Genomic DNA, 12,296 nt, shown 5'->3' on the forward strand with positions numbered 1-12,296 from the left:
ATTTTATAATTCTTTTAATTTTAGATTTAGATTTACTATTTAGCATTCACACCCAAGACAATACACAATTTTATTAGCACTGACACAGAAATAAGGAATATAACAGGCATCTCTTTTTTTTTTCTTTTTTTTTTTTTTTTACAGATTTGTTTTAATTTATTTTATTTTTACAGATTTTTTTAAAAGACAATAAGCTGAAGGAAAATCTGCAGTTTAAATTCCAATTTAATTTAATTTTTTTAAAAGAAAAAAACATTTTAATAACTATTTACATTTTTTTTAATCTAATGTATAATGATTGTTCATATTACTAATTATAATTATTAAATTAGTAATCAGTAAAAAAAAATAAATTAAAAACTTGCAATTTGAAAACAGAAAAAATATTTGTCAATTTTTCCCAACCCGCACTGAACTCGGGCGCAGATGTAATAAAGAGCACTGATATGTCATACTCAAGTAGAAGTACTGATTGAAATTGTACTCAAGTACAAGTAAAAAGTAGCTCAATTAAATATTACTCAAAGTAAAAGTTACTACGATAGATACTTTCACCACCCACGTTTATTTTTGGTAATAAATCTTGCCACAAATCGCTTGCGTTAAGTAAACATCTCATGTATGAACTTAAAAAGAAAGACCAAATCTTGCACATTTGGAATTTCATTTATTTATTTACAAAAAAAAAGGTACAAATGTACAATTCTTTTATAGATAATATAACATGAATGAATTCAATTCAAAATAAAAACAAATGTAGGCTATAACCCTAACCCTGTTTTTAGTGGTGATTTTAAATGTTTTACTAATGATTTTAAATGTTTTTAGTGGTGATTTTAAATGTTGTTGCTGCTGATATTATTGTTCTTATTGATTTTTAAGCTGTTGAATGTTTTCTGTTGCACTTTTTAATCATGTATAGCACATTGAGTTGCTTTGTGTATGAAATGTTCGATACGAATACATTTGCCTTGTTATCAAACTGTTGAATTACATTTTTCCAAAAAGTTTAATTTTTGCTTCACCAACAGATTATAATTCTGTTAAGTTCTTAAATTCTTTGAGAGGAAACTTTTCTGAATTCTAAAATAAAAGTCAGAAAAATGTCAGAATTTTGACTTTAAAGTCAGAATTCTTGAGGAAAATAGTTATTATACTTTGATTTTCATGGTCTGACCCAACTTAGTAACTCAGTTCAACACCAAACAATTATTTTTACAAACATTTTTTTTTATTAATTTGTTCTTTTATTTTTTTTTTCTTTATAAAAGTTTTTTTTCCTGCATTAGAGGGAGAAAAGGATGAAGAGAATGTTTTAAATCATCATGGGGTTTATATTGTTCTAACGTTTGGTTTTCCTCTTAAACCACTGGAAGATTCTTTTCCGTAGTGGTTTCTTTTTAGCGTGGCTGGACCGTTCTTCTTCTAATTCCACATCTTTGGCTTTCATTTGGTTCTGCGCTTCGACCAGGGCGTTCTCCAGCAGGGTCACCTTTTCTTTCACCTGCTCCTCCAGACTGCAGTAGGCCTGCTCCTTCGATTTCACCACTTCTAACATGTTGGCGTTCACCTCCAACAGTTGCTCGTGTTGATCACTTTGACTTTTTAATTTCTCCTGCGCCTGCCTGAGATCAGCCCTCAGAACGTCGTTTTCAATGTTCTGCTCACGCACGAGGAGATCCTTCACTTTCAGCTCTTCGTCTTTGATGATGACGTTCTTCTGAGCTTCTGATATCTGCGTGGAGATTAGAATCAGACAAGACACATTTATTAGTATAGTGTATTTCATACACAAGGCAACTCAATGTGCTTTACATGATTTAAAAGTGCAACAGAAAATATTTAATGCCTTAAAAATCAACAAGAACATTAAAATCAGCAGAAAAAACATTTTATATTATTGTGCTTTAGAACAATTATTGTATATTAATATCATTACTTTATTATCAGAAGTTTGTATTAATATTATTATTACCATTTTATTTTTGTACTGATAGAATTTAGTTTAATTTCTAAATAAATGTGACAACAAAATTCAATTTGTAAAAGCATCGTTAAAAAAAACAAGTAAATAAAAGTTCAATAAATGAGATAATGACTCACTGTTGTTTCCTGGTGCTGAAGCTCCCTGGTTTGCTCCTCTACTTGTTCTTTGGTCTGATCCAGTGAGTGTGTGAGATTGAAGATCACCTGATTCTGACCCTGAAGGATGGAGGTGATTTCCCGCTGCCACTTCAGCATCTTCATCTGGTCAGACTCACCTCCACGTACCTCTTGTTTACATTGGTCCAGGCTAAGCTTGAGCTTGGAGATTTCCTCCTTCTGGATTTTAACCATGGAATCTGATTCTGTTTCCTTCTTCATCATCATCGTTCGTTCCTCTTCCCATTGTTCTTTCTGCTCATGGAACTCCTTTTTGGAAACGTCCAGAGCCAGTTTGAGGTTGTCCAGGTCCCTGTCTAGTAATTCCATCTGGTTCCTTGTAAAGAATGCCTTGAATGTCATTTCTTCACATGTGATACACCCTGGTGGTGCTTGGTCAGGTACCAGTGTGCAGCCTGGATCACAGGGACTCACTGGTACGGTAACTGGTGGATGGTTGACTTGTTCATCATCACCCTTGTCTCCAGGAGATGATGGTTGGTCTCCCTTCATCTTCTGCATCTTAACCTTCTTCCTACGAGCTTTCTTTGGTTTTTGGAATGACGCCCCTCTGAATTTGTTAAATAAGGGCTCAGAATCCCAAAAGTCACCAAAAGTAATGTTCATCGCTGGTTTTTGATCCATCGTCAATGTTTCAGATAACAAAAGCAAGATAATTATCAACAAACAGTGGAGTTTGTAGAGCTTTAAGCTGTATGTGATAATATAGAAGTATCCAGGTACTTTGAAGTTATTTGGCTTTCATCTCCTCCATTGGCTTCCATTCTGTCGTCATGGTTACAATCAACAAAAAATTCTAACTGATGATTTCCTGCTGCCTTGGTAACAAACAATAAAAAGATGAAATTAAACACATCTAAACAGGGCTAACCCACCCCCCCAAAAAAATAAAATAAATAAAATATCAAGGTGAATTAAAAGCCAAGGAGTAAAAGTGGATTTAAAGCAGGATTTGAAAGTCTTCAGTGCGGGGGCCTGTATATTATTAATTATTATTATTTATATTATCTATTTTATAGTATAGCTAGATTTATAAATGCTTAAACTGAGAAAATAACCTCCATTCAATGCTGTGCTGGCGCGGTGCATTTGAATGTTGTCTGGTCATTTAATTTTTTGTAGCTTCACAATGTACGTTGGTCATTTAAAAACCAAAAAAAAAAAACAAAAAATTTAATTTACTCACTAACGGTTTTTAAAACGTACTTAAGTACGAGTAGAATTACTGATTTGGAAATGTACTCAAAACTACGGAGCCCTGGAGGTGACATAAAAGTACCCATAAAAGCAACTCAGTTACAGTAACCGGAGTACTTGTAGTCCGTTAGTTTCACCTCTGCTCGGCCTCAATATTGTTAAAATTCCACACTTGTGAACACTATTTATTTTAGTTGACCTAGTTCTAGTTTGACACCCCTGTATTTGCCTTAACATTAGCATTAACATTAATATAAGTTTTAATATAAATGACAACGGTTTGAAAAACACTTGCAGTGACGTCCTCCAGACCACATGGGGGTGCTGCAGGTGTGTTAACGGCCTCCAGGTGAAAGCGCAGGTATGCAGAGTTAGACTGACTGACAAGTGACAGGTGTCCGTCGCTCTCAGCAACACACACACACACACACACACACACACTTTGCGATGTAATACCGACCCCACAGGTGATAAATCACCTTTAAACCATCGTGAGAAACTTTGTGTGAGGCAGAATCCAGAAGGTAAATAATAGTTCAACTGTGTGTGTCTGTGTGTTTATTTTGTTGAGCAAACTTGACGTGACGTGGACTTGTGACATCCTGCAGGTGTTTCCAGGTTGTCTGTATCTGCACATTACTGACGGACTAAGAGGAGCTTGTTTATAAAGGTAGGTCATGTAGTGTTTTATCAGTTTTAATCAAATTATGTCAAAAACAAGTTACCTAAAAAGCTTTACCCTTTTAAAAAAAACAACAACAGACATATGGTGTCAAACATAGAGTCTGTGGCCCAAATACAGACCATTAGAGGGTTAGGTACACATTTACAAGGATGATAAAAGATACATTTTAAATTCATTAGTCATAAATATTGGTAAAAGTCTTCCTGTCAGACATTATTATATATTAAAATGTATGTGAATTGTTTTATGTTACTTTTGATCAGATTTACAGCAACGTTTGAGAAATGTGTGATATTTATTTTTAAAAACATGTGTATTGTAAATCATTTTGTTAGCTGTTGGTTTTCTTGTTGTATGTTAATTTTTTGGTTACTTTTGACCAGTAATTGTGAAATTTATGATATATTCCTTTTCTTGTAAAAAATATAATGTTAATGTTAAATAATTTAACATTTACATTGAACAATTTATATTTACATTTAATATTTTACATTTAGATATGCTATTGACTTGTTTCATTTTACTTTTGACCAGATTTACAGCAATGTTTGAGAAATGTGGGATATTTATTTTTCTTGTAAAAATAAAAAATAAAAAGTAAAAAGATAATGTTACTGTTAAATATAAAATCTAAATGTTAAATATTCAATCTAAATATTATATTTAAATATTACATTTGAATCTAAAAGTAAATTCTAAATCTAAATGTCAAATCTAAATATTAAATGTAAAATTTATTCTATATCTAAAAAATAAAAATGTGTTTAATCTAAAATCATATATATTACGTAATCGTAAAAATTCAGATACATTTTATCCGTGTTAAACCTTTTGAAAAACCGGGCCCTGGTGTTTATTATCTAAAATGTGAGAAGGTAACAAAAGGTAACAAAAATTTTCTGTTTTCTATCTTAAAGGATGCCTGTGGTGGAAAATGTGTTTAATATATTACCAATAAACTAAATCTGTGCCCCTTTTTATTTAAAAAAAATTAAATGAAATGAAAATGACTTTTTAGCGTCAAGCATCAACAATGGAGAGTCGCCATTTTGGTCATGATATGACGCACGTTTTTTATTTCTGTTAGCTGTTGCTAGGCAACAGTGTTCTGTTAATCCAGTTGCTGAACAATGGCGGAGTGTAAAGCTAATGGTTGCTATAACAGCAAAAGAAAAACTCCACAAAAACATTTATTTTGCCTCTCTAAGCCAAATAACGTCACTAAGCCAGAGTTATCCAGGCGTTGCCTCCATTATATCGGTACGGGATACAAGCTTAAAACTTTTCAGTCCGGACGAAATTTGGTGATATGCGAGGACCTGCTTCAAGCCAAGCTGGTATGAAAGGGATCTGTGGGCTAAGCTAGGCTAAGCTAATGGACTCAAAGCCAAAGTCACATCTGAAATCGGACGCGGTAGTGACAGAATTTCTTCCCAGAAAATCTCAATGCCGCTTGCAAACATATTTGTTCAGAGCACTAATACGTTTCTGCTGACATGGGCAGGTGTCATGGCGCTAACCGTACCCTCACCAGATTGTTCCCTCTTACTTCCTTGTGGCTAAATGTTGAGCTGTTACCTTTTCTTCATGGCTCCATCAGGTGCTGATCCTCGGTGCATCATCCCCTCCATGAACAGATATCCTTTCACTCAGCTTTCATCACAGTTGTTAGCCACATTTTTGTCTTTCTGACACCTAACTACTCGGCCATGGCTCGTTTCTGCTGGTGACAACAGCTCTGTCCGTTAGGCTAGTTCTGCATACTGAGTGGGTGTAGGGAGACATACAAGGTGATATTTAATGCTCTCCTAACATACAACCTCGATGCTGCACTTTAAAACTGAAGGAGCGGTGACACACTGTTGCTTAGCACCAAGAGCGAACAGAAAAACAACACTTCCCACAATGTAAACAGACCTGTTGCGCCTCTACCTCCCACAACGCAGCATTTATTTAAAGCGACAGGCCGGGCCGATGAAATAAAGTGCGTCCTATCCTGACAAAAATGGCGGCTCTCCATAGTTTATGCCAAAAGCATTATATTTAGTGATTTGATGTGGTTTATTTTCGTAGGTCTCCCTGTGTACCTTCTTCGGTTTCTCCATGTGACACTCACCACGACCATGATGAAGAGGAACAAGCAGATCGACATTAATCGTGCTCTCGCCCTCGCCGGCACCTTTAACTTTCTGCACTCATGTGGCAAAGCGTGCCTGCTTCCCTTCCTCACCCTGTACTTCAGACAGCTGGGGCTGACGCCCGCCATGACCGGCATGGTCATTGGCGCCAAACACCTCATATCGCTGGTGTGGACCCCTGTTGCCAGTCTCCTCGCTAAACACTACAACAAGAGGCGAGTGGTGATAAATGGCTGCCTGGTGTCGTCGGCGGTCGTTGCTCTTCTGCTGCTGCTCCTCCCCCCTGTAGATGTGAACAGACAACGTATCAGATGCAACTCATCAGACGAGCAGGTTAGTGCTACTGTCGACAGCCTAGTCAGGAGCAGCTCTGGGCCTAAAATGTCACCAACAGTGAATCAACCACTGCCTGCTGTTTTCCAGTCTGTCTCCATGACTCCTCCTACCACACCCAGTCTTTCAAATTCCACTTCTGAAAGGTTGAACAAATCCTCGGACAGAGATGAGCCTCATCCTCAGAGTGTTACAATTGGACTGAACAACAGTGACGTGCATCCAAAAGTTAGCAGTCCCACTCCCACTGCTTCAGTGACTGGATCCAGGAATAAGAGGTCAGAGCATAAATCCAAACATCCTCAGATGAAGGAAGAGAAGCCAAGTAATTTGGAGTTTCTGGGCAGGTTAAAAGTGATGGACACTCAGCACCAGCTTTTCTTCCTGATTCTGATGGTGGTGTCAGCTTGGACGCTGGTGTCGGCCCCTCTGGGCTGGACGGTGGACGACGGCCTGTACGAGTACCTGGACTTTGCCGATGCATCGGATCGCTACAGAAGCAGTGGGCTGTGGGGTTTGCTGGGTGCGGCGTGTGGTGTAGGCGGGGCGGGGGTGCTGGTCAGCCAGCTGAGCTGTCGGGTGGACCCCTGGAGCTGGAGGAGCGCCGCTCACTTCTACTGTTACACGTGCTTTGCAGCTGTGACCGTGCCGGTGGCCACGTACCTCCCACTGTACCTGAATAAGAAGCGGGACTGGGCCAATGGGCTGCTGAAGGCGCTGCAGTTGGTGCGCGGCTCTCCGCACGCTCTACTGTGCGTGGTCACTGTCCTGCTGGTCGGGGCCGGGGCTTCGGCGGTGGAGAACTTCCTGCTGTGGCAGATGGAGGATCACGGCAGCAGTGAATTGCACATGGGGCTCTCCTTAGCCCTGGCTCTGGTCTCACAGGCTTGCTATCCTTTACTGGCTGCTAAAGTGTCTAAAGTCCTCAGTCCAGGGAAGGTGCTGACTGTGGGTGCTGCAGGTCTTGGGGTGCAGTGCTTCTACTACTCCTTTCTGTGGGGGCCGTGGGCAGCGCTGCCCGCTCAGCTGCTGACCTCCTTCAGCAGTGGGGCTGTGTGGTGGGCTGTGAAGGTCCAGTGTGATGACATTGCCACTCCAGGAGCTGACAGGAGTGTGAACAGAGTCTTCAGTTCCCTGGCCCTGCATCTTGGTAGGGCACTGGGAAGCTTCACTGGAGGCTTTGCAGCACAGAGGTTTGGCCTAGCGTGGCTGTTCAGAGGAGCGGCCATCGCTCTCATGTCCTGGTGCGTGATCCTACCCGTGCTCCAGTACAAGGTTCCAAACCAGCGCAGGATTAATTACTCTCGCCTCTTGGCTGCAGATGCCAGTGAGGCCAGTGACTCGGAGTCGGAGCAGGAGAAAGACTGGCTCGATAAAGCGATGGAGAGCGAGCGGAGGAAAGGCTATGGACGGAGGGTGAACCACTGACTCTGAGCAGGGACTAAAACACAGACTGTGCTGTGGATTAAAGGGTTTACTTGGAGGGATGGTTTTCTGTGTTGTTCAGGTAAATCCTGATTTGTGTCAAGCATCTGTGTTTCATAATATTGTTTATTTTGGAGCTCTGTTGCTAATGCTAATGACAACAGAGAGGCGAGAACTGAGCCTGTGCAGTAAAAGCATGATCTAAAAACCCTTGAAGTAGCATTCCTTTATGGGAGAGCCTAAAGCATGTATACTAGCCCTGGGCAATATATTGAGAGTCAAGATATATTGCGATTTCTGTTTTGGCAATATAGAAAATTACAATATTGCCTATTCAATATATCTTTATTTTGTAACTTATTTGGTATTAAAATACTTGTTTCAGGAGTTGCTGCTTTTGCTACTTCTCAGAACAGCATGAAAAGATGGATTTCTGAGTGCTAACCCAGACCTTCCACTAAACAAGCCACACTACAGAACTCACTCACACGTGCTGTCCCCTATAAGAGAAAAAGCCAAAAGTGTCACCAATTGTGCAACTATTTGTTAATAAATGTGGCTGTGTAGCATTTTGCATCAGCAAATGTAACCTATATTTGTCTTCCTGGTAACACTTTGAGTTAAAAAATATTGAGATTTATTTCATATATCGCCAATTTGAGGAAAAAATATTGAGATATGAATTTTGGTCTATATCGCCCAACCCTAATGTACACCACAGACAGGACTTTGTCTGACACCAGGGATCACATGTACACAGAGTATAGAGTGCTGTTTAGAATGCCAATCTGTTGCACTACAAAGAACCGCTCCTGGAGCTTTTTGGCTCATGCTCATTGACTTGTTTCTGCAGGTAATATAAATATTATTTGGGATTTTAGTCCCACAGTTTTCAAAAAATATTTTTAGGGGAAAATGTGATCGCATGTTTTCTGTATAACATTGCATGCACTATATAATAGAGGTATACTTTGTCTAGCACATTGGCATCATAGGTTAGCTGACATTTTTTACCCTCAGACGTATGTCAGTATTTTATACAAATTGAAAACTAAAGGTCTAAGCTGTAACCGACTGCCACCTCACAGTAAAAAAAACATCATGCATTGTGAACCCCAGCCATTTGTGCCTAAAGCTTGTGAAACAGGCAAAATAATGTGCAAAAACAGCCACTGCTGTTAGTTCCAGGTTTAAAACACATTACATTTGCAATACTCGTTGCACCTGATTAGTAGATAAACAGCAACATGTCTGAGTGGGCTGTCAAGGTCCCATGCAAACCTTAAATCTAGTAAATCAGGCCTTCTGTGTCTTAGGTATAAGCTAAGAGCAGCAAGAAGGTGAGTGACTATCCACCTTATTCCTTGGGCTGCTACTACCTGTTTATGGGCGGGGAAAAAACAACCAAAAATTACCCATGCTTTTATTTATCTTTATTTTATCAATAAACATACTCTTGAGTATGACATTTTCAACTCAATAAGAATATGAATTGATTAACAAATAATTCTAACCTAGATTTAATGTTATCGTGTAACATGTTTATTTGATGCTTTGAATAATACAAACTTGTACTGCATTTAGTGACTGACTAACTGTTTGGATGGGTTGGAGCATTCATTACAAAGCCTTCTGATCTTTCTTCAGAGATTCTCATAATCACTCATTGTGTCATAAAGCCAACAGAGCGGATTACTGTAGGTGGCTAAGTCGAGTACTCGGCTCCATTAGGCAGGTTCAACAGCTTCGGCATCAGGAAAAACAAAAATCTGCTGCAAGAAATGTAAACACAAGATGTGTGCACAAGGTGAGGCCCGAACTGAAGCGTGCTTCTTCCTCATCTTCCTCTGAATATCATTAACATCTGATTGTTCATTGTTAGTAATAATGTGCCTCTAATGTACTTAAAACTGTGAAATGCAAAAAGTTATTAAAAAGGACTAAAAATAATTCTTGGTTTGTTGTGTTTTTTTTACACAACCCTTGTTTTACATTAGTGTTGAAAGCAGCAAATAAAATATCCCAAATCTTGTAGTTTGGTTATATTTTACAAATAAAAGTCCTGTAAGTTGCTTGTGTTTGGCCCTAAAACATGTGACTCAGCCTGTTAAAACATCAAAGTGTAAAGGCATTCTACAAACATACTGCCATGCAGAGGCGTTGACTACATAATCACTGCTGACTCATCTTCACTTTCCTGCTTTTGAGTTCACCTCCAAAACCTGTTTTTCTACCATAACATGATTCATTAACATAAAACGCTCATCCTTCATTTTTGCCAGACATGTGGAACTGGTGGTCGAGGGCCACATGCAAAGTAAAATGCACAACATTATAAAAGCACACAAAATAACTGTTGAACTGTTTAGATTCATGCTTTTCAATCTTCCCAGACATGAATTTTGTGCAAAGAGCTTTTTCAACTATTGGTGTGGGTTGGGGGTGCCCAGGGTTTTTTCTCTACCTTCTTCCTGGGGTGTCAGAAATTTTTTTTTCCTTGTATTCCTCCTCTTAGCAAACAAAGCCATATCGTTCAGGCAGAAGTCTCTGTTCTCAGTTTGCTGGTCTCCTGGAAGTCCCAAAAGTGTCTAGAAGGCTGAGCGTTCAGCTACCAGGCTCCTCGCCTTTGGAACCAGCTCCCAGTCTTAGTACGTGAGGCTGCTACTCTCTCCACCTTTAAAAGTAAACTCAAATCTACCTTTTTGCTAAAGCGTATACCGTATAATAGCTTTAACCTAACCACTAGGAACAAAGCCCTAAACCTAAAAAAATTGGGAACTAAAAACTAAGATTATTTAGTAGAACACCAAGACTATATTCAAATACAATCCACCATCTACACATAGCTCTAATGGACTGCAATGTGTGAAGTCCAGTCAGACAAAGTTGTGGCGTCAAGCAAAGTTTAGTAGATTAAGCCCACGCGCAGGTGACCAGAGGAAGATGTCTATGTTTCTCCATGTCTGTGTGTGTGTGTGTGTGTGTGTGTGTCCATCTGTGTATCTTCATAACCTGCTTGCACCCAGTGGAGTCTGGTGCAGATGTGTCTTAGCCACATACTGTAACCTAGTGCAGTCTAGATCCAGTCATGTGAACACTTGTGTGTGTGTGTGTTCAAACCAAAGCAACAGTGTCATGGCCTACCAGACAAACATTGAAAAATCTAAAATAATCTCTGAGGGTGGCCCTGCTTGGGCAGTTGGTGGTGCTCTCTCTCATTGCGGGGGGAGTGGGTGTTGTGTTGTGGGGCAGAGTTGGTCCTGGTGGGTCACTAATGCTGCCCCCTCAAATCGCCAATCAAGTTGTACTCCCTCCTCAAATCGCCCTGCTATTCCCTCCAATTTAAACGCACTTCTACACAAAATGCAATTTCTGTAATCTTAAATGTGTTTGAAGTCATTCTGTGTTTTTGTTGTCATTTTCTATGCTTTTGTTGTTGTTTTTGTGTATTTGCCAGTTGCCCATTTGTCGGATATATACAGTATCTGCATAGTTTTAAGGAGTGCATTCATTCCTCTCTCCATGACTATGGCTGTCAGTCCTTGCTGTTGTGCAGCTCTGGGCCTGAATCGGCTCTTCAGGTGTGTGAAGCATGACGATACGGGTGGCTGCTTAGATTTGACAGATGTACTGGGGACTCCCCAAACATCTGGGCGGTCCTCTCAAGACCAGATTGTGTGAGATTAAGTCATCCCTGCTGTACTGGTAACAGGTAAACCTGGCCAGGCTTGATTAACGATGAAATGCTGTGGAGGGTCTCAGAGCATGAAAACAGCAGAAAATATACACTTCAGTACATACCTTTTCATTTAAATCCACCTTTTTTTGGTCTCTTTTAATCTGTCTTTCTTGTACTTTGCGTCTTTTTTTCTTTTCCTCGTGTGTGACAATTTCGTCAAAACAAAAAGCGGCATCTTTAATGATTCTGTCACGTGTGTGAAATGACCAAAATGGCTTTAAAGAGCAGCTCCTTAGCTTTCAAAAACTGGAAGAATTTCACAGATAGAGCAAATATTAGCGAAGTTAGGTTTTTTTCATATTAACATGTTCTTTAAATGCATTCCCTGAACAGCCCGGACAAGACGTGAAAAGAGGATCTGTCCGGTGTCAAGGACTGAGTTTACCTCCGTACTGAGATTGTTTTACAATTAGATTGTCTTAAAATCTGAGTACGTGACTGGTACGTACAGAGATGTACCCGTGCTGGACTTGCCATGTGCAATGTCATACAGAGATTGCTGTACTGATTTTAAAAAATGCTTAAAACATCACATTAGTCAACCAATGATAATGTTTGTCAAGGTCAGATTGCTAATTTATATGAATACTACAGTTTATTATTGTAAAGTTACATT

The 12,296-nt window shown here is 39.3% G+C and overlaps 1 protein-coding gene across 2 annotated transcripts; it reads left to right on the forward strand.

Moving 5' to 3' along the window:
- The first annotated feature begins 3,728 nt into the window (after window positions 1-3,728).
- On the forward strand, window positions 3,729-8,321 carry mfsd6l (major facilitator superfamily domain containing 6-like). Of its 2 annotated transcripts, XM_028456200.1 has the most exons (4): window positions 3,729-3,884; window positions 3,969-4,030; window positions 6,119-6,516; window positions 6,607-8,321. In XM_028456200.1, the coding sequence occupies exons 3-4, from the start codon at window positions 6,169-6,171 to the stop codon at window positions 7,942-7,944; spliced, it is 1,686 nt and encodes a 561-aa protein (XP_028312001.1). In that variant the 5' UTR covers window positions 3,729-3,884; window positions 3,969-4,030; window positions 6,119-6,168; the 3' UTR covers window positions 7,945-8,321. The 2 variants fall into 2 exon arrangements, with proteins under 2 accessions (XP_028312001.1, XP_028312000.1); XM_028456199.1 differs by having other exon boundaries at window positions 6,119-8,321.
- The last annotated feature ends 3,975 nt before the right edge of the window (window positions 8,322-12,296 follow it).

Source organism: Gouania willdenowi, chromosome 8, assembly GCF_900634775.1.
Source record: "Gouania willdenowi chromosome 8, fGouWil2.1, whole genome shotgun sequence".
In the NCBI taxonomy this organism is placed as follows: domain Eukaryota; kingdom Metazoa; phylum Chordata; class Actinopteri; order Blenniiformes; family Gobiesocidae; genus Gouania; species Gouania willdenowi.

Bases quoted from the DNA above. Each gene is read 5' to 3' on its own strand.
- mfsd6l (XM_028456199.1), top strand. From the start codon at position 6,169: ATGATGAAGAGGAACAAGCAGATCGACATTAATCGTGCTCTCGCCCTC.